Source organism: Pongo abelii, chromosome 1 (genome assembly GCF_028885655.2).
Source record: "Pongo abelii isolate AG06213 chromosome 1, NHGRI_mPonAbe1-v2.0_pri, whole genome shotgun sequence".
NCBI lineage: Eukaryota > Metazoa > Chordata > Mammalia > Primates > Hominidae > Pongo > Pongo abelii.
Window position 1 is genome coordinate 90,201,761 of NC_071985.2, and position 19,082 is coordinate 90,220,842.

Genomic DNA, 19,082 nt, shown 5'->3' on the forward strand with positions numbered 1-19,082 from the left:
CATGGGTGTGGCGGTGAGGGAGAGGAAAAGGCAGGGGGAAATGGTACGTCCTGGTGTGTGGGGCTTGGGAGAGTGCTGGGGCTGTTTGGTGGGATGTTCACCTCATGCCCTGCTGGAAAACTGAGTTGCGGCGAGTCTTGGAGATGATGAGATCTGCCCACTGCACAACCACGATGGTGACAAAAAAGGCCGTTTGGCATGTGAACTCCACAACTTTTCGTTGCTCATAGGTCTAGAGAGCGCAGGGAGAGAGGAGACAGTGTCAGAAGGGGATTCCGTACACCCTAAGGCTTCTTTCCTCTCCCACCTTCCTGGACCCCTGGGCTGAGTCAGGTCCTCATTCTTTTTTTTTTTTGAGACGAAGTCTCACTCTTGTTGCCCAGGCTGGAGTGCAATGGTGTGGTATCTGCTTACTGCAACCTCCGCCTCCTGGGTTCAAGCAATTCTCCTGCCTCAGCCTCCCAAGTAGCTGGGACTACAGGCACCTGCCACCACACCCAGCTAATATTTGTGTATTTTTAGTAGAGACGGGGTTTCACCCTGTTGGCCAGACTGGTTTCGAACTCCTGACCTCAGGCGATCTGACGGCCTCTGCCTCCCAAAGTGCTGGGATTACAGGCGTGAGCCACTGTGCCCAGCCAGGTCCTCACTCTTTAGACCCCACAGCACTTCACAGATGTCTGTTTTAGCGCTTTTCATGTTGTATTATGATTTGTTTATGTTTTCCTTGCCTGACTGAGAGCTTCTCAAGAACAAGCACTTGCCTTATTTAGCTTTATGTCCTCTCCCTGTGCTTAGTTCAGTGGATGGCATGTAGCATGTCTCAATAAATATGGATTGAATTAATAAGAAGGAGAGGGTAAGAGAAGAAGGTGGAATTAGAAAGGAAGGCAGGGCTGGGCGTGTGGTGGCTCATGCCTGTAATCCCAGCACTTTGGGAGGCTGAGGCGGGCGGATCACGAGGTCAGGAGATCGAGACCATCCGGGCTAACACAGTGAAACCCTGTCTCTACTAAAAATACAAAAAATTAGCCAGGCGTGGTGGCGGGTGCCTGTAGTCCCAGCTGCTCAGGAGGCTGAGGCGAGAGAATGGCATGAACCTGGGAGGCGGAGCTTGCAGTGAGCTGAGATCATGCCACTGCACTCCAGCCTGGGCGACAGAGCGAGACTCCATCTCAAAAAAAAAAAAAAAAGGGAAGAAGGCAGAGTCAGTGGATATGGGTCAGAAAAGATGGTAGGGCCAGAGGACAATGTGAATACAGGGGGGAAAGAAATACCCCAAAGAGTGGTATCAGATAGGAGACATTCATTCATTCATTTGTTCTTTCATTCACACTTTACACATAAGGAACTTAGAGTCTAGTGGGGAAAATAATTATGCTAACCATGTCAGCACAATAGATAGGTTATAAAAGAGAGATTGCAGAGGGCTATGGGAACACAGAAGAGGTGCACGTAAATTAGACTGGAGAGAAAAGCTTATGTTTTAAAAACCAAAACAATATGTTTATAAATAACTCGTAGATCAAATAAATTTGAAAATATGTAGGACTACACAATAATGAAATACTACATATCAAACCCCATGGGATGCGGTAAAGTTGTACTTGGAGAGCAATATAGAGCCTTAAACAATAGAAGACAAAGGCTGGAAATTGATGAGCCGAGCATGGAACTTAGAATAAGACCAATCAGTCAGTTGCCATTACCTGTGTCACTCCCTATCATTTCTTGAAGATTTTAGCTTCTGACACTGTTACTCCACTATTACTTCTGTCCTTGTTTTTGGAGATTGAAATGTCCATGTTGATGATCCTTCCAATGCCGTGGTCTCACAGTTCCTTGATCTTCTCCTCCAATGATGTTGTCCTCCACTCCCCACCTGGGCTGCTTGCTCCCGTCCTTAAACTCTAGATATTATCCTTTCCAATACCTATTATTTCTCTGTAATTTCAAGCATCTTTTTCTCTCTGACCAGCATTTTTATAATTCCATCTCACTCTAGTATCCTAGTTCCAACACTTCTTGGACTCCCTTGGACTTACAATATTTTGATTAAATATATTATATATTTGGTTATTATCTGTCTTCCCATCTCTAACTAGAAATAAGCTCCATGAGAGCAATAACTTGATGATTTTTGTTCACTATCATATCCCAGGCCCTAGAACAGGACCTGGTACATAGAAGATGCTCAGTAAATATTGTCCGAATGAACAAATGAGTGGGGGAATCACTGGAGTTAATGAAAGATATTTAGAAAGTAAGGAGCGGTCCTTGCTTCTAGCAGTGCATCATGCACTTCTCAGGTGGGTGGCTCTGTACTAGATTATCTGAAAATTACAGTCATAGAAGAGACACAGACGCGCCTTTATAGTTTGTTGCTCAGGGCAACTGTTCGCCACACATTTTTGTGATACTTCAAGATGTCTTCAATGTACAGGGGGGAATTCTTAACTTTTTATCTCAAATTACTTTCAATTACCTTTAATTTATTGTCAGTAAATTTATGTCATGCTGCATCTTGGCAGCAGGGAGGAAGTATCAAGATGGAAAACAAGGGCTTGAGCTGGGAGTTGAGATGTTGTCAGGGTGCACAGCAATGAGAACTTTGGGTGTCATTGGATCCTGCAGCAGTGTTGACAGCTGGGAATATTGACATCAGATGGCCTTATAAGACTCAGCTAGTGGAAGCCAACTGTATGTGAGGGGCACCTTCCCAACAATTCAGATTTGAACACAATTTGAGAAACCTGCAATTGGCTTGGTTTGGAGACATCATGGTGAAGTGGGAAAGTGCTGGTCAGGGATCAAGAGTCCAGAATTCAAGTCCAGCTCTTTTAGGGATTCACTGTGGGACTTTGAGCAAGTTACAGAATCTTCCTAGATCAGTTTCCTCATCTATAGAATGATGATAATTGACTGTGTCCTCTATGACACTACAATTCTAGCAATAATTGCTGTCACATGTCACCTGTCCCACTGTCTTAGAAATTGGGACAGGAGTATTCACAGATACCAAAAAAGCATACCTACTAAAATTCTTGAACACATATTGTTGGGGAGAGGGCTTTGGTTGGAGCCTCATTCATCTTGGATGTTAGAAAAGACAACTATAGAGAGGTATCCTCTAGGTTAAAAAGGTTTAGAATGATTAGGAAGGGATATAGAAAGAAAATAGGTTTTCAGGGTTGTTTTTTTTTTCTTTGAGACGCAGTCTTGCTCTGTTGCCAGGCTGGAGTGCAGTGGAGCAATCTTGGCTCACTGCAATCTCTGCCTCCTGGGATCAAGCGATTCTCCTGCCCCAGCCACCTGAGTAGCTGGGATTACAGGCACTCGAGACCATGCCCAGCTTATTTTTGTATTTTTAGTAGAGATGTGGTTTCACCATGTTGGCCAGGATGGTCTCGATCTCTTGACCTTGTAATCCAACTGCCTCAGCCTCCCAAAGTGCTGGGATTACAGGCTTGAGTCACTGCGCCCAGCTGGTTTTCAAATTTTATATTTATTTATTTATTTTTTGAGACAGAGTTTTACTCTTGTTGCCCAGGCTGGAGTGCAATGGCGTGATCTTGGCTCACTGCAACCTTCGCCTCCTGAGTTCAAGTGATTCTCCTGACTCAGCCTCCCGAGTGGTTGGGATTACAGGCACGTGCCACCACGCCTGGCTAATTTTGTATTTTTAGTAGAGACGGGGTATCTCCATGTTGGCCAGGATGGTCTTAACTCCCAACCTCAGGTGATCCTCCCAATTCGGCCTCCCAAAGTCCTGGGATTATAGGCGTGAACCACTGCACCCAGCCTCAAATTTTAAACCATATCATTTGAACTCTCGTGGAGGAAGAGTATAAGAGGAGAGGACCCAGCATTTATTTCTGGGGCAATCATGGTTGAAACCTGGGAAAAGAGAAACCGGCTCAGAAAAGTTGATATGACAAAGACTCCAAGGAGCCAAAGGACCCAGATAGGCAGGGCCAGACAACAGACAGGAGGAGCCAATCAGAATGAGCCTATGCTAAACAGAAGAAGATTTGCTGTTGTGGCTGAAGACTGAGGGCAAGTGTGAGAAGGCTCATAGAGGACTGAAGAAAAGGCATCAGCTCTGTTTGTGTCGTGCTTCCCTTCTTCCCTCTTAAAATATTTGCTAGACCCACTCTCCCCTGTCACTCTCACTCTTACTGGTCTCAGCTCCTACCTTATCCCTTCTACTCACCCACTGCTGTCCGTAGCTGTCCTCCAGGTCATTCAAGTATTTATCTTCCCAGTGGAGGCGGATGCCCAGCAGATCAGTAGGCCTAAAACCATTCTCAGCCAGGATTACAAAGTAGGTAAAGAATCCAGCCAGAGCCTGGATCATCCCTGTGAATGACAGAGTTGCAGGACAGGGAGCCTGGTTCAGGGAAGGGCCCCAAAAGGTAGGCCAGGGGAGGGCTGGAGGCTGGGACTTGCTTCTGGCTGGGCTGGTGTGTGTCTGAAGAGTAATGCGGAAGAATCTTACCATCAGCTCCCTGAGCCTGTCATCTCTCATCTCTGTGGGACTTTCCTTCAAGCTCTGACATTTGTTTCTAAATTCTGACCCAGAGTCAGCTTTGAATCACATAATCTTAAAACTAAAAAGGACTTTAGAGGCCACTGATTCCCTCTCCCAATTTTTTTTTTTTTTTTTGAGACAGGATCTTACTCTGTTCATCACTCGACCTATTTTCTGAAATATCATTGCACCTGGAAACTCAAGAACAAAGACTTCTAATGACTCTCAAATGTCTGTCAAGGCTGACCCCAACACAAATGATATCTCTGTCTACAGTCTTATTTTTCACTACTTTATAAAGACTAAGGATTATTCATTCTTCTCTAACTGTGCCATATGAAATTCCCCACTCCTTTGGTCTCCCACACCTGACCACACACTTACTAGTCTAAGCCCCACTCTCCCACACCAAGTTTAAGTCCTATTTCCTGCATAAGGCCTCTCTAGCTATCCTCATAATGGTGAGCCTGCTTGCTTTGTAATCCTGTAGCATGTTCTGTCTATACTCATTACTTGGCACTTGGAGATGCTATCATTTTATGTATGTTTGTTCCTTTTGTACTGGACTCTAAGTCAAGGGGAGATCAGAGATGAGTGGTTCTTTGTGTTTTCACGGCCTAGCACAGTTTGTTGCTGAGAAAATATCTCCCTGACTTCCAAACTGAGATGGCTCATGTTGCCAGGCAGGGGCAACCACTCCCTGCTCCCTCCACCCCTCATTCCTCTGGGCGCACCAATCTGTCCATAGGCCATGCCAATGAGACGGTGGTTCACCAGATTATCCGTCTTTGGGTTCCGTGGAAGCCTCTTCATGATGTCGCTTTCAGCTGACTCATAAGCCAAGGAGATGGCAGGGACCTGGAGGATGGAGGGTGGGGACGACAGCGGTCACAAAGTTCAGAAGGAAACCCAGCAGTAATTCAAGCTCTACCATCCTGTCTTGATGCAGCCTCAATCCATCTCGCAGGAGGTGCGAGAGCCGGGTCATAAGTGGGTTGTCATGAGTTTTAGTAAGATAGCTCCAGGCGGAAAGCAGGGAGCTTAGGAGGCAGAATTCTAGGAATCTCTTTCTCACCAGCTTGGCCCTTACCATGTCAGTGCCGAGATCAATGCAGAGGATGGTTATGGTTCCCAGAGGCAGGGGTATACCGAGGATGATGAACATCAGGAAGGGCGTGATCTCGGGGATGTTGCTGGTCAGGGTGTAAATGATGGATTTCTTCAGGTTGTCGAAGATCAGGCGGCCTGGGGAGGATGGACAACCTCCTGTGAGAAGCCCTGGGAGAACACGCCTCCCTCAAACCAGCTCCGGGACAGACAGGCCACCTCAAAGAAGTGTCACAGTCCAGGAAAGGGTCTGGAGGTCCTAGACCTCCAGGGTCCCAGTATTCCTAAATTGTGTGCCTTTTAATCAGAGCCATGCTGTCTGTGTACTCTTTGTTCTTAGATTCACCCTAGTTAACGTTATCTGATCTCTGAAAATTAGCAGGGTTGGGCCTGGTTAATCCTGCAATGTTTGAGAATGTCAGTATAAAAGCCTTTACAAGATTAAGGCTGAAATGGAAACATCCAGGGCTTGGGACAGGCTTGTGTTCAAATCCCATCTTCTGCCATAGCTAGCTGTGACCTTGGGCACCCTCACCTCTGTGAGCTTCATTCCTCCTGCCTTGTAAGATTGCTGCATCCATCTTTGACTGCCTTTTCAAAGATCAAATCCCTCTCTGCACTCTCTGCTTGGTCTGTCCCACGGCACTTATCTCCTTCTACCATACTATGTAATTTACTTATTTTATTGTCTGTCATCCCCACTAGAAATTAAGTTACATGAGGGCAGGGATTTGTGTCTTTGTTCTCCCTACTGTTGTATCCCCAGCATCAAGCATAGTGCCTCCCACATAATCAGTGTTCAAACGAACTTACTGAATTGAGTGGATATAAAATACCAAGCAAAGTGTCAGGATTATACAAGGTTTCAATAAAATGGTAATCATTATTATGATGTGGATTGCCATATGTTTTAGTAAGATAGCTCCAGGCAGAAAGCAGGGAACCTGGAATGCAGAATTCTTGGTCCCTCCTGTTCGCAGGAGGGCATTCTCTTCACAATTCTCTGGGGAAGAGGGTGTGTAATTGGGCTTATGCAGTCAATTCATGGGTCAAGCTCCAGCTGATCCTGATGTATCACCATTATTTAGGCAACAGGTTCCTAGGGGACCCTCCTAAAGATTGCGGTGCATGGAATATTCCCAGGGGTGTGGCTATGTCTTGGAATTGGCTGTGGGCCTACTTGAATTCCAGTGAGAGGACAATGAAGATATTGTGTATACCAGAGTCTCAGTCTCCCTGATAGGAAAATAAAATGAATAAAGGGGACTTTTCTCCAATCTCATCAAAAGGCGTTGCAGATAGTGATGGTCTATGTACCAGCTGATCTAATTTGCAAAATTTAGTCTTACAGTGATTTTCTTCTGAGCCTGTACAGGCTCATGGAGGTTGGATGACGGGAAAACGGAAAGAGGGGATGTACACCAACCCCCACCTGAGTCCAAGGTTGAAGTCTCCACCCTGGTCACCCTGCCTCCTCACCCTCCTCCACCCCCGTGACAATGGAGGCAAAGTTGTCGTCCAGCAGGATCATGTCGGCTGCCTGCTTAGAGACGTCAGAGCCAGAGATGCCCATGGCAATGCCAATGTCAGCCTTCTTCAGCGCAGGGGAGTCGTTCACCCCATCACCCGTCACGGCCACAATGGCTCCCTGAGGAAGTCCAGACAGAGGGAGTGAAAAATTTATTGCATTAGATCCAGAACTAGTCCCAAAGATCAGTACGCTTTCTACATCCCTTGTTTCCTGATGTAACCATGCTTGGTCTAGGGCTCCTGTCCTTCTCCCACTCCTCCTGAGATATTTAAACTTTCAGGGAGCCCCCAAACTGAAGGCCACCATGGAGGTTCCAGATGGGGTACTCTCTGGAGTCTCCTCTAGCCCAGCCCACATGTTCCTCTGCTTGTTTTGGAACGGGGCTAAGCCACAGGTGTTCTGCCAGTTTCCTTGGGGCTCCTTTTCCTTCCTTACCAGCCTCTGACATCCCTCGACAATGATGAGCTTCTGCTGAGGGGAGGTCCGAGCAAACACGATCTCAGGGTGGTTCTGGAGGATCTGATCAAGCTGCTTGGACTGTATGTCCTTTAGTTCTGCGCCATGCACCACAATGGCTTTGGCAGCACTGAGGGAAAATAATTTCAAAAAGCTAGTTTTGAGTGTTGAGAATTCACCAGGGGTCTCGGTGCCAATCTTGACTATAGCTTCATTGCTTCTTCTTTCAACCTAGTCTCCTCACTTGTCCTCAGCCCTATATTGTCCCAAAATTGACACATCCTATTCTCTCCCCACACTTTTGCCAACCACTCCTCTCTTTACCTCTTTCTTCATCTTGCTTCCTTTGAAAACCCACTGACATATTCACTTTATTTTCCTATTATGTTTTACTTTGTAGTGTAAACCCCACACATCCTACCTATTGAAGGAGACTCCAAGAACGTTAGTAAAGTGGCATCTGGGTAGGGCAGGCTGGGGATGGAGGGAACATGGCAGATCTTGAGTTCTTTAGTGATCTCACCTGGCATCAACCTTGCTGATAGGGATCTTAAGCCGGGCAGCAACTTCCTCTGCCGTCTCAGTGCCTTCTGAGATGATGCCCACACCCTTGGCAATGGCCTTAGCTGTAATGGGATGATCTCCTGTTACCATGATCACCTGCATTGGGAAGGGGAGGGAAGAGGAGCAGAATCATCTTCAGAGCCTGGATCCTTCATTTTTCTCCTCTAAGAACTGACAGACCACTGCTTTTTTCAACAAGGGTTTTAGTCGCTCATTCCCAAGAACTTGTGGTGTAGACCAAAAACCATGCTACTGTGATTTCAACCCTTGGGAGTGGGTCAAGACCATGAGACCATAAAACAGGACAATTTGGGTCCTAAATTTACCAGGAATAAGCCAGAGATTTGACTATATTCAGAATTTCATTTAATTGCTCCAGAAGCTATTCTGCTTCCTTAAGTGCAAAGACAGAAACACCTACACATAGAACAAGTGGTAATAAAGGAATGTCTGGAATAATCCATCTGCCTAGCAAAATTTCATCTAAGGCCCAGTGCATTGAAATTCTCACTCTACCTTTCTTCTTTCTGTGGCCTCACCCTGCGCCTTTGTTTCAGCTTGGTTTTGGATACCTGGTACCTAGTCCTGTCCCATTTCTACCCAAAGATGAATACCCAGGCCGCGTGCTTTCACAGCATTCCGTTCCTGCCATATTTCAGCACTTGCCACACTTCTCTGTATGGTGATTGCCTGTTTATCTCTCTTCCCCACTGGACTGACAGCTCTGCAAGGGTGGCTTCCTTGTAAAGTTTCCTGCCGTAGCACAATGCCTAGCACATAGTAAGCCATGAACAAACAAATTACTGAATGAAGGAATGGAGGAATGATCACTACCTGGAAACCAATGCCCAGGGTTCCCAAGTCCCTCCCAGCACACATGGCCCAGACTGACCCCGGACAAACTGCCAACGGTCACAGGTCTAACATAAAGCCAGTTCCAACAGAGAACACCTAGTTCTCCTTAAATAACTCCAATCCCCCAAGTCTAGGAGCCGGAATATACAGGTAATCCAGAATGTAAGGTATGAGCAAGGAAGGTGTCTATATCTAAGCTGTAAAGATGTATATGATGAGTCTTAGAATTTGACCTGGGAAACCATGAGACACAGAACATCTCAGAATTTGAAGAATTCTATTGCTGCCATCCCATGAAGTTCAAGGCCCACCCTGATCAAAGAGGATTTTCTACCTCTGGGTTTGTTTTGAAGCTGAACTTTCACTCTTGCTCTGACTGATTTTTGGTTTCCAGTTTTTACACCTGGGCATATACCTCTTAGGGCAGCTGCTCACACCCATTGAAGATCCTTCAGCTCTCAATATCTCATTCTCACTATTGCCTGATCCAGAGCCCCAGCCCTCCTAGCCTTACCCTTTTACCACCCATCTCGGCATCACATTTACACGACGTCTTCTAGCACTTTGCTATTCCTAGTGTGGTCTGCAGACCAGCAGCAACAGCATCGCCTGGGAGCTCGTTAAAAATGCAGTCTCTCAGGTTTCCCTGGACCTTCTGAAGCCAGATCTGCATTTCAAAACAACCCCTGAGGGATCTGCACGCACGTTGGTCTGAGAAGCACTGGGCTGGACACTGGTTCTCAAACTTCTCTGCTCACTGGAATCTCCAGGAAAGTTTTTAAAAATACTGTTGCCAGGATCCTACCCTGAGAGTTTCTAATTAAATCGGTCTGGGGTGTGTCCTAGATATCCGATTTCTAAAGCCTCCCTGGTGATTCTAATGTTCAATGCAAGTAGAATTCTAACTAGAGAGGAAACTTACTATTAAGTAAAAATCATAAGCCCAAGGAAACAGAAATCGGCTCAATTAAACTAAGATTATTAAGCATCTACTCTGCACAAGGCCTTCTAGTAGATGCTTCAACTTGTGACAGGTGAGGGGCTCCTGGGCTGGGCAAGTATTTACCTTAATTCCTGCGCTGCGACACTTGCTCACAGCATCAGGCACTGCAGCTCGGGGAGGGTCAATCATGGATATGAGGCCCACAAAACAAAGGTTGTCCATGGGGAAATTTATTTCATCTGTATTAAATGGGAATCCCTTGGAGAAGCTGCTAGGCAGATTCAAAAAGCAGAAGCCTGGAGAGAGACAGAGGGAGGGACCAGTAGTCATCCAGCATTCTACATTCCTATCTGCTTACCCCAACATCCTTGATTTCTCACCCCACGGATAATAACCATTTTGATGCCATTCTTTTAAAAACTTCTCCCAAAGCTCCTCACCTAGCACACGTTCCCCCAGACCTCCCAGTTCTAAATAGGCATTTTGGAAGGCTTCCTTCATTTCATCGTTCATTGAGTACTCCTGCCCATTCAGAAGGAAAGTAGAACAAAACTCCAAGATCCTCTCCGGAGCACCCTTCATCATCAGTACGTGGGTCTGGGAGCTGTCCTCCCGAAGGTGGATGGACATCTAGGGAGAGCAGAGGGAGCACTGATGGGACAGGAGGAGAGACCAAGGATCAGGGGCAAAAAGAAGGGGAAGGTTTCAAAGGTAAAAAGACAGACAATGTGTTTCATACCCCCATTTCTTTTGTTCCCTCCCCTCCCCAGTCACATCTTGCCCCAGGTTGAGCCCAGCCCCTCCTCCTTTTTCTAGCAAAGTGCAGCCTGGTATTATTTGCACAGGAATCTCTATTATCTTCTCAGCCTGAAGCTCCCTGGGGGCAGAACCAGGCACTCTCACTTTTCCCCTGCATCCTTGCCAACTGGATGGCGAGAGAGCAGAAACAGTAGGGCTGGCAAAGAAAGAAAGCAGAGTAGACAGGAAAGAAAAAGAGTCTGAAGGCCAGGTGTAGCGGCTCATTCCTGTAATCCCAGCACTTTGGGAGGCCAAGGCGGGTGGATTGCTTGAGGTCAGGAGTTCAAGACTAGCCTGGCCAGCATGGCAAACCCCCGTCTCTACTAAAAATACAAAAATTAGCTGGGCATGGTGGCTTGTGCCCGTAATCCCAGCCACTTGGGAGGCTAAGGCAGGAGAATCGCTGGAACCCTGGAAGCAGAGGTTGCAGTGAGCCAAGGTTGCGCTATTGCACTCGAGCCTGGGTGACAGAGCCAGATGCTGTCTCAAAAAAAAAAAAAAAAAAAAAAAAATCCAAAGACCTGTGTTCTGGGGGCCAGCAAGAATGCATTATGACCTCAGGTCAGTCCGTTTAATTTTGCAAAATCTTAGTTCCTTCGACAAAACATAAAAGCCTCTGCCTTGCCTCCTTCATGGGTTTTTTTGTTGTGTTTTGTTTTTGTTTTTGAAGATGGAGTCTCACTCTGTCGCCCAGGCTGGAGTGCAGTGGTGTGATCTCAGCCCACTGCAACCTCTGCCTCTGGGTTCAAGTGATTCTCCTGCTTCAGCCTCCCGAGTAGCTGGGATTACAGGCACTGCCACTATGCCGGGCTGATTTTTTGCATTTTTAGCAGAGACGGGGGTTTCACCATGCTGGTCAGGCTGGTCTTGAACTCCTGACCTCAGGTGATCTACCCACCTTGGCCTCCGAAACTGCTGGGATTACAGGCACCGCCACTATGCCTGGCTGATTTTTTGCATTTTTAGCAGAGACGGGGGTTTCACCATGTTGGTCAGCCTGGTCTTGAATTCCTGACCTCAGGTGATCTGCCCACCTTGGCCTCCCAAACTGCTGGGATTACAGGCATGAGCCACCACACCTGACCCTTCATTGGATTTTTATAAGAGATAGTGTAGAAAATACTTTGAAAACTGTGAAATACAATCCAAAAATAAGTTAGTCATTCTAGTCCCTGGGCCTCTGTCTCCTAAAAGCGTGAGAAGTCTCCTGAGAGGGGCTAGCTAGTGCGGTTGGGCATGGGAGTCCTTGTGGCTGTGGTCGGGGAGGGAAAGGGCACATTCATGAAATGAACCCGAGGGGACAACCCGCAGCAAGGAGAGAGAAATGTGGGTTTTGCATTTCCTCTTGATCTCTGATGTATGAAAAGGAGCTCTCCATGGGGTTCCTCTTGTGATGGACAGGAAATGCCCGCTAGGTCGCCTGTTGAGAACAAAATCGACGCATTGAAAGGAACAGCGGGAGTGCAGAGGAGGCCAGACTGTACTGCCCACAGGGTAAGCAGGGTGGGAAACCAGTGCAAGAAACGTGGTTACAACTGTTCTGTTCATTTGTTCAGTTACATTCAAAATATGCTTAAGCAATTAAGAGGAAGAACCGTAACTCACTTAAGCAGAAAGCTGGAAAACGTTTAAAGAGCTCAGTTTTCTAAGTGCTCAGTAAAATGTGTTGAATAAGTGAAGGGCCCAGGAGGTGATGGCAAGACCTACTAGTAATCTGGTCACGGAAGAAAATCACATCTTGATAGAAAATTACATATAAAAGAGACGGAGGGAGAAGTCTGGAAATGCTGGAACAGAGCATTTTCTTCGTTTCATTTTTATCTCAGAGGGAAACAGACCAAGCTCTGCAAACCGCCAGCAGTCTCAGATGTCTCTTGCAAAGACTGGAGTCTCCACCTTTAGGGCAAGCTAAGGAAGGCAGCAAACTGAGGGCCTCCCAGAGCAAGTGCCTGCCAGAGCTTGGTGGCCAGTGGGACAGCCTGTCACACTCGGTGAACCACTGAGGACAAGTCTGCCATTTGAGCCGCATGTTCAGTAGCTCAGAAGAGGCACCAACAGAGTCCTTTGAGAGAAAGTCACTATTTGTTGGGTGCCCCAACAAATGCTGTGAATATGTTTTGCTTTTATTTTGAATCACATGAAGGGAGAGGTACCTAATTCTTTCCAGTTAAAGGCTATGCTGCCGTCAAAGGCCCTGCCAAGCCACAGAATTCCTGTCAGACTAGTGAGGCCACTAAACATCAGAAAAAAATGGGAATAAGTTTGCCATTTGGGCCTAAGAGACCTATTTTAATTACATTGACTAAAAACCAGTTGAGACAGAAAAGGATAGATCTATTTAACCCTTACTTACTCAGTTTTCAGTGTAAAACTATGAGTAATTCAGTTAAAAAAAATTTATATAGACGCCAGGCACGGTGGCTCACGCCTGTAATCCTAGCACTTTGGGAGGCTGAGGGGGGTGGATCACCTGAGGTCAGGAGTTCGAGACCAGCATAGCCAACATGGTAAAATCCTGTCTCTACTAAAAACACAAAAAATTAGCCGGGCGCAGTGGCACATGCCTGTAATCCCAGCTATTTGGGAAGCTAAGACAGGAGACTCCCTTGAACCCAGGAGGTGGAGGTTGCAGTGAGCCAAGATCGTGCCATTGCATTCCAGCCTGGGCAACAAGAGCAAAACTCCATCTCAAAAAAAAAAAAAAAAAAAAAAAAAAAAAGATACCAGCAGACTTGGGAGTCTCATTGTCATCTTCTCTGAGACATTTTACCCACACCTGAATATCTGACCTTTTCAGTAATGCATGGAGTTGAAGAATCTACTTCCCTGAGCAAATCATGATTGCCCTGTGGAACTCAGCTCGCGCCTGGCAAAGCTCCAGTTCTGATAATGCCACTATTCCTGATTCCTACCATAACCCTCTCTTCAGTCTGCCCAGATTCTACTTTGGAGAGAAAGACTCTTTCCTGTCCCTTCATGGTCCCTCACTCAGCATTTCCCCTGCTCTTGTCCACTCCTCCCCAGAGAGTGGACCAAAATGTTCCTGGGAAATGAAAAACTTCACAAACACGAACACACGTAATTAGTTAAGGTTACATAGAAGTAGGGGAGGCCCTAATCTAATATGATTTGCGTCCTTATCAGAAAAGAAGATACAAGACACACAGGGGAGAGGATCAGGTGCCAATGCAGGCAGAGACCCCTGATCGCCTAACCACTGGCAGCCACAAGAACTGCAAGTCAAGTGTGGGGTGAAAGGAAATACTTGATGGCTAATGAAATAAAGTGTCTGCAAATGCAACCTAATTCCGCAGTGGCAAATTTCCTAGTAGACACAGAGGGGCCTCCTAACAGCTGCCCATGTGACTCTAACATGACTTTCACCAACCAGCTTTTGCTATCTACAGACATTTCAGAGAGAATTTTATGACTCGCTTTTTCCCCAAGTGGCACAGCTCAGATCTCTGCATAGGACTGACTGATGCCTCTTCCTTTATCACCTGTTTCGCCTCTCTTTACCTGTTTGTCACGTTCTCTTGATGCGAGTCTTCTGTTAATTGGGATGCAGGTTCTACTGAGCTCCTCTGCTGCTCAGAGATGAAGTTGAAGGCAGAGGCAAAGCTCCCCTTTTCCCAATGATAAGCCCATTCCCCACCACCATTCTCCTACCTTTGTGGGTTCTGTACCTGGTACTTGTTGGTAGAATTAAAGGGAATCTCTGCCACCTTGGGGTTTTTCTCTCTCATCTCTGCCACAGAACTGTAAGACTGCTCGATGAACTTGAGGAGGGCTGACTCGGAAGCATCACCTGTTGTGGCTCTCTGCCAGGATGGGGTTTGTATAGTAAGCCCCAGGGGCATGCTACCTGGGCATGAGGCATACCTGTGGCAACATGGAGAGGGGACAAATGGGGAGGGCGGGTACCTGGGGGGAAATTACTGAGCTCCAGGAGAGGATTTTTTGGGAGAGGGCAGGTTACACCCTGGACACTGAGGTACCCTCTTCCCCTTGGGCCTGACACCTTAGCAATGGGCAGGATCTCCTGATTAGCCTTAAAGTCAGCCCGGTTGCAGAGGCCAGCGATTCGGGCCAGGATAAACCAGGTATCAGAGCTCTTGGTAAATGTTTTTCCTAGGGAGAAAGAAAAGAAGAATTGTGAGCAGGGAATGAGAATTTTAAGCAAGCGGTTATTCACATCCTCTTTGGCACCCAGATACTTCACAGGAGCAGCATTTCTTTTCCTTCACACCTCCCTCTTCTCCACTCCACTTTCAGGCTCCCTCCTGTCTGTCTGGACTCACCATTCTCTCTCAGCTCACTCATCACATCCCCCAAATCCCTCCACTCTTGTTCCACCAATACCACTAGTCACCAGTCTGTTCTTCGGTGGTGTCGGCCTCATACACGGTCTTATCGAACCACATGTGGGCGACGGTCATGCGGTTCTGGGTGAGGGTGCCCGTCTTGTCTGAGCAGATGGTGGACGTGGAGCCCAGCGTCTCCACCGCCTCCAGGTTCTTCACCAGGCAGTTCTTCCGCGCCATGCGCTTGGCTGTGAGGGTCAGGCACACCTAAAGCCAAGAAGAGAGGAGAGAATACACACGGGAGATGTAATACTCACACCATTTTGCATTGTGGATATTTGATCATTTTTAATGCTATTTTAATTTTTTGTACTTATTTCCCTTTTGTTCCCACCTACTCTTTAAACATTTCATTTCTGGCTGTGGTAAAGGAAATTAGGAAAGTGACTGTGGTTTGTGCTTTATGGTAAGAGTTTCAAAAAAGAGTGTATTTTTTAAAAAATGTCTTTTTCTGTTTTTGTTTTTGAGACAGAGTCTCACTCTGTGTTATCCAGACTGGAGTGCAGAGTATGATCTTGGCTAACTGCAAACTCCATCTCCCAGGTTAAAGCAATTCTTCGCTCCCGAGTAGCTCGGACTAAAGGCATGCACCACCATGCTCAGCTAATTTTTGTATTTTTAGTAGAGACAGGGTTTCACCATGTTGGCCAGGCTGGTCTCGGACTCCTGGGCTCAAGTGATCTGCGCGCCTTGGCCTCCCAAAATGCTGGGATTATAGATGTGAGCCACCGTGCCTGGCCAAAAAAGAGTGTATTTCTTTACCAGGGTATCATAGACAGGGATCCTCTTTATTCTCCCCTGGAATATTCCGCTCCCTCAGGATCTTTGCATCTTTCCTATTCAGCAGTCTCTTTTTCATTCAAGTTTAGGCCACACCTCTTTAAGTCCAATCCTTCCAGGGACCACATAGATAGCTAATCTTTTATGGTGGTATAAGATGCTAGGTGTGGAGGGGATGTTGGACCAATAGTTCTTTTTTTCTCTCGAGACGGAGTTTCATTCTGTCGCCCAGGCTGGAGTGCAGTGGCATGATCTCAGCTCACTGCAAACTCCGCATCCCGGGTTCAAGCCATTCTCCTGCCTCATCCTCCCGAGTAGCTGGGACTACAGGCGCCAGCCACCATGCCTGGCTAATTTTTTTTTGTATTTTTAGTAGAAACGGGGTTTCACTGTGTTAGCCGGGATGGTCTCGATCTCCTGACCTCGTGATCCACCCACCTCGGCCTCCTAAAGTGCTGGGATTACAGGTGAGAGCCACCGCGCCCGGCAGACCAATAGTTTAAACAAAGAATGTGGAGGAGATAACAATAATATCACAGCATTGAAAAGGACTTGAAAAATCATTTAAACGAAAAGACTTTTGTTGATTGTAAAGACAATGTAAGTCAAGTGTGAGGCAAGATTGTTTTAAAAGCTAATGAATTCTTAGGCTGTGGTTATGTAAGTATGGACTTCTAATAATAGGATTAGGGGTTATAATTTATTTACATAATATCACTAGTCCCTACATTTTTGTGCTAGTCCAAACACACCCCAAGTATTATTGTCATTTCTCTTTTAAGAATATTGACAAACTAGAGCATACCCTCAACAGGTGATCATCAAGACAGGTGGCCTACAGACCATGTCATAGGAAGAATGGCTAAGGGAAGAGGGATTACTTCACCTGCTACCACAAGAGTTTGAGGGGGCATAATGGCTACCATCAAAAATCTAAAGGGCTAGTCTGTGGAAGAGAAAGAATTGACTTATTTTGTGTTTCTTCAGCTGGGAAACTTAGGACAAACAGGGATTTATAGTTCTGCTTAACACAATGAAATTTAAATACAGCAAGCCAACAATGAAATGAATTGAGATAGAAAGGGGTGAGCTTCCCAATTAATAGAAATAATAATCATCTCCCATGGGTTTTATAAAGGATATTCAGCACTGGTTGAAAGGTTGAATTTATATGATCTTTGAAGTCCTTTCCTGTAGGATTCTATAATTCCAAATTAATCTTCCTCCATAAACTGATGAATAAATTGAGGTCTGGAGATGTTAAGTGATTTAGCCAATACTAGAACTCACTCTCAGTGACTGATAATCCAATGCATTTTCCATTGAAACTTGCTTCCTCTCTCATTGAGGAAAGAGAAGACACCAAAATATATGGGCAGAAGGAGTCAGTATAATATTGAGAACTAAATTCTTCCTGATACCTATGTACATATCAGGAAGACTCTGCACTTGAAAGGTTCAACAACAAAAGAGATGCTAGTGATCCCTTTTCCCTGGGGTGGTTTGTCCACCCTGAGGCCATTTTCCACCCTGTCTACTCACAGTGACTGTGGCCAACAGCCCCTCAGGCACATTGGCCACAATGATGCCAATGAGAAAAATGATAGCCTCCAGCCAGCCATAGCCCAAGAGAAGTGAGAGCACAAAAAAAGTGACACCAAGGAAGACGGCCACCACAGTGATCAGATGGATGAAGTGTTCGATCTCAGCAGCAATAGGTGTCTGGCCAACCGCCAGGCCTGATGTCAGGGAGGCAATTCTGCCTATCACTGTGGAGTCTCCCGTAGCAATCACAATACCCTGGGCGGTTCCTGTGGATGAAGCAGGAGAGGGCAATGTGATGTTGTGATATGATAAGAAGTATAGATATTGGTCTCTGCCCCCACTTCCTGACATAGAACTTCTAAAACCCTTAAAGGTAGGGGTGCCAGGAGAATCTTTTGTTCTAATATTTGGTCTTTGACCCAGTTCTGGACACAGAGCTCCTGAGACCTTTGTAATTTCTTGAGTGATATGAGTGTCTGACACAGAACTCTTAAATGCCTTGGAATTTCCTGGGTGATAGGAGTATCTTTGTTCTAATGAGGTGACTCTCGGTGGGTTCCTGGATAGCCACAGGATGGGGCTGGTGGCCAGGGCAGATAACCATGTGATTGGAGAGTTGGAACTTGCAGTTCATGGACTGACCTCTTTGGAGGGGAGGAGGGATGAAGGTTGAGTTGATCACCAATGGCCAATAATGTAATCGATTATACCTATGTAATGAAATCTCCATTAAAAACCTCAAAGGACTGGGTTTGGAAAGTGTCTACGTGTATGACCATGTGGAGGGTTACCGGAGGGCACCCTGGACAGGAGAGGGCACAGACGCTCCTCCATGCTCCTTCCCACGTGCCTTGTCCTATGCGTCTCTTCCGTATGACTGTTCATCTGTATCCTTGTAATATCCTTTATAATAATGGGTAAACCTAAGTAAGGTGTTTCCCTGAGTTCTGTGAGCCATCCTAGCAAATTAATCAAACCTGAAGAGGGAGTCGTGGGAACCCCAATTTATAGTCAGGCCATAACCTAGGACTTGCGATTGGGGTCTAGAGTTAGGGACTGTCTTGTGGGGCTGAGCCCTAACCTGTGAGATCTGATGCTATCTCCAGGTGGATTGTATCAGAGCTGAATTGAATTATAGGACACCCAATCATCGTCCTTTGAAGAACTGGTTGTTGGTGGGGAGAACTGTCTACACATGTTGGACACAGAAGTGTTCTGTGTTCAGTGTAAGTGTAGAGAAAAAAAAAAAAGCTGTTTCTTTTTTTTTTTCCATCAGAGATGGTCACCCAAGACATGCCATGTCTGAATTGAGGAAGCTGTTTGGTTTGGTTCCTACAAAGAGGAAGCTGTCAATGGTCAAAAACAAAGTGGAGACTCAAGGCCCTCTGAGAGGTCATTATGTTGTGCTCTCCTCATATTTAGTTTATACAAATAAAGGTCTTCTAGTCTGACAAATCTCTGAAGAGGTCTCACAGTTCTCCTGAAATACCCAATTTTATTGCCTAATTGCCTTCACTGTCAAGAAGGCCTTTATTATACTTAATCTGAGTATCTTCTATTGCCTATATAGTTCTCATCTTACCCTCAGCAGCTGAGGAGTTTCTAGAT

At 46.1% G+C, this 19,082-nt stretch overlaps 1 protein-coding gene across 4 annotated transcripts in view; it reads right to left on the reverse strand.

Annotated features, from left to right (window-relative positions):
* The window catches only part of ATP1A4 (ATPase Na+/K+ transporting subunit alpha 4), a 35,287-nt gene that overhangs the window by 4,860 nt on the left and 11,345 nt on the right, over window positions 1-19,082 (reverse strand). The window contains exons 7-19 of one of the 4 annotated variants that reach the window (XM_024246403.3): window positions 17,472-17,740; window positions 15,158-15,356; window positions 14,807-14,916; window positions 14,472-14,606; window positions 10,428-10,617; window positions 10,111-10,283; window positions 8,149-8,285; window positions 7,605-7,755; window positions 7,118-7,286; window positions 5,622-5,776; window positions 5,266-5,389; window positions 4,214-4,359; window positions 102-232 (exon numbers count right to left, since the gene is read on the reverse strand). In XM_024246403.3, coding sequence (XP_024102171.1) covers window positions 102-232; window positions 4,214-4,359; window positions 5,266-5,389; window positions 5,622-5,776; window positions 7,118-7,286; window positions 7,605-7,755; window positions 8,149-8,285; window positions 10,111-10,283; window positions 10,428-10,617; window positions 14,472-14,606; window positions 14,807-14,916; window positions 15,158-15,356; window positions 17,472-17,740 — 2,089 coding nt within the window. Of the gene's footprint in view, window positions 1-101; window positions 233-4,213; window positions 4,360-5,265; window positions 5,390-5,621; window positions 5,777-7,117; window positions 7,287-7,604; window positions 7,756-8,148; window positions 8,286-10,110; window positions 10,284-10,427; window positions 10,618-14,471; window positions 14,607-14,806; window positions 14,917-15,157; window positions 15,357-17,471; window positions 17,741-19,082 lie in introns of those variants that run through there. The other 3 variants (XR_008511874.1, XM_054527034.2, XM_054527035.2) reach the window with 3 other exon arrangements.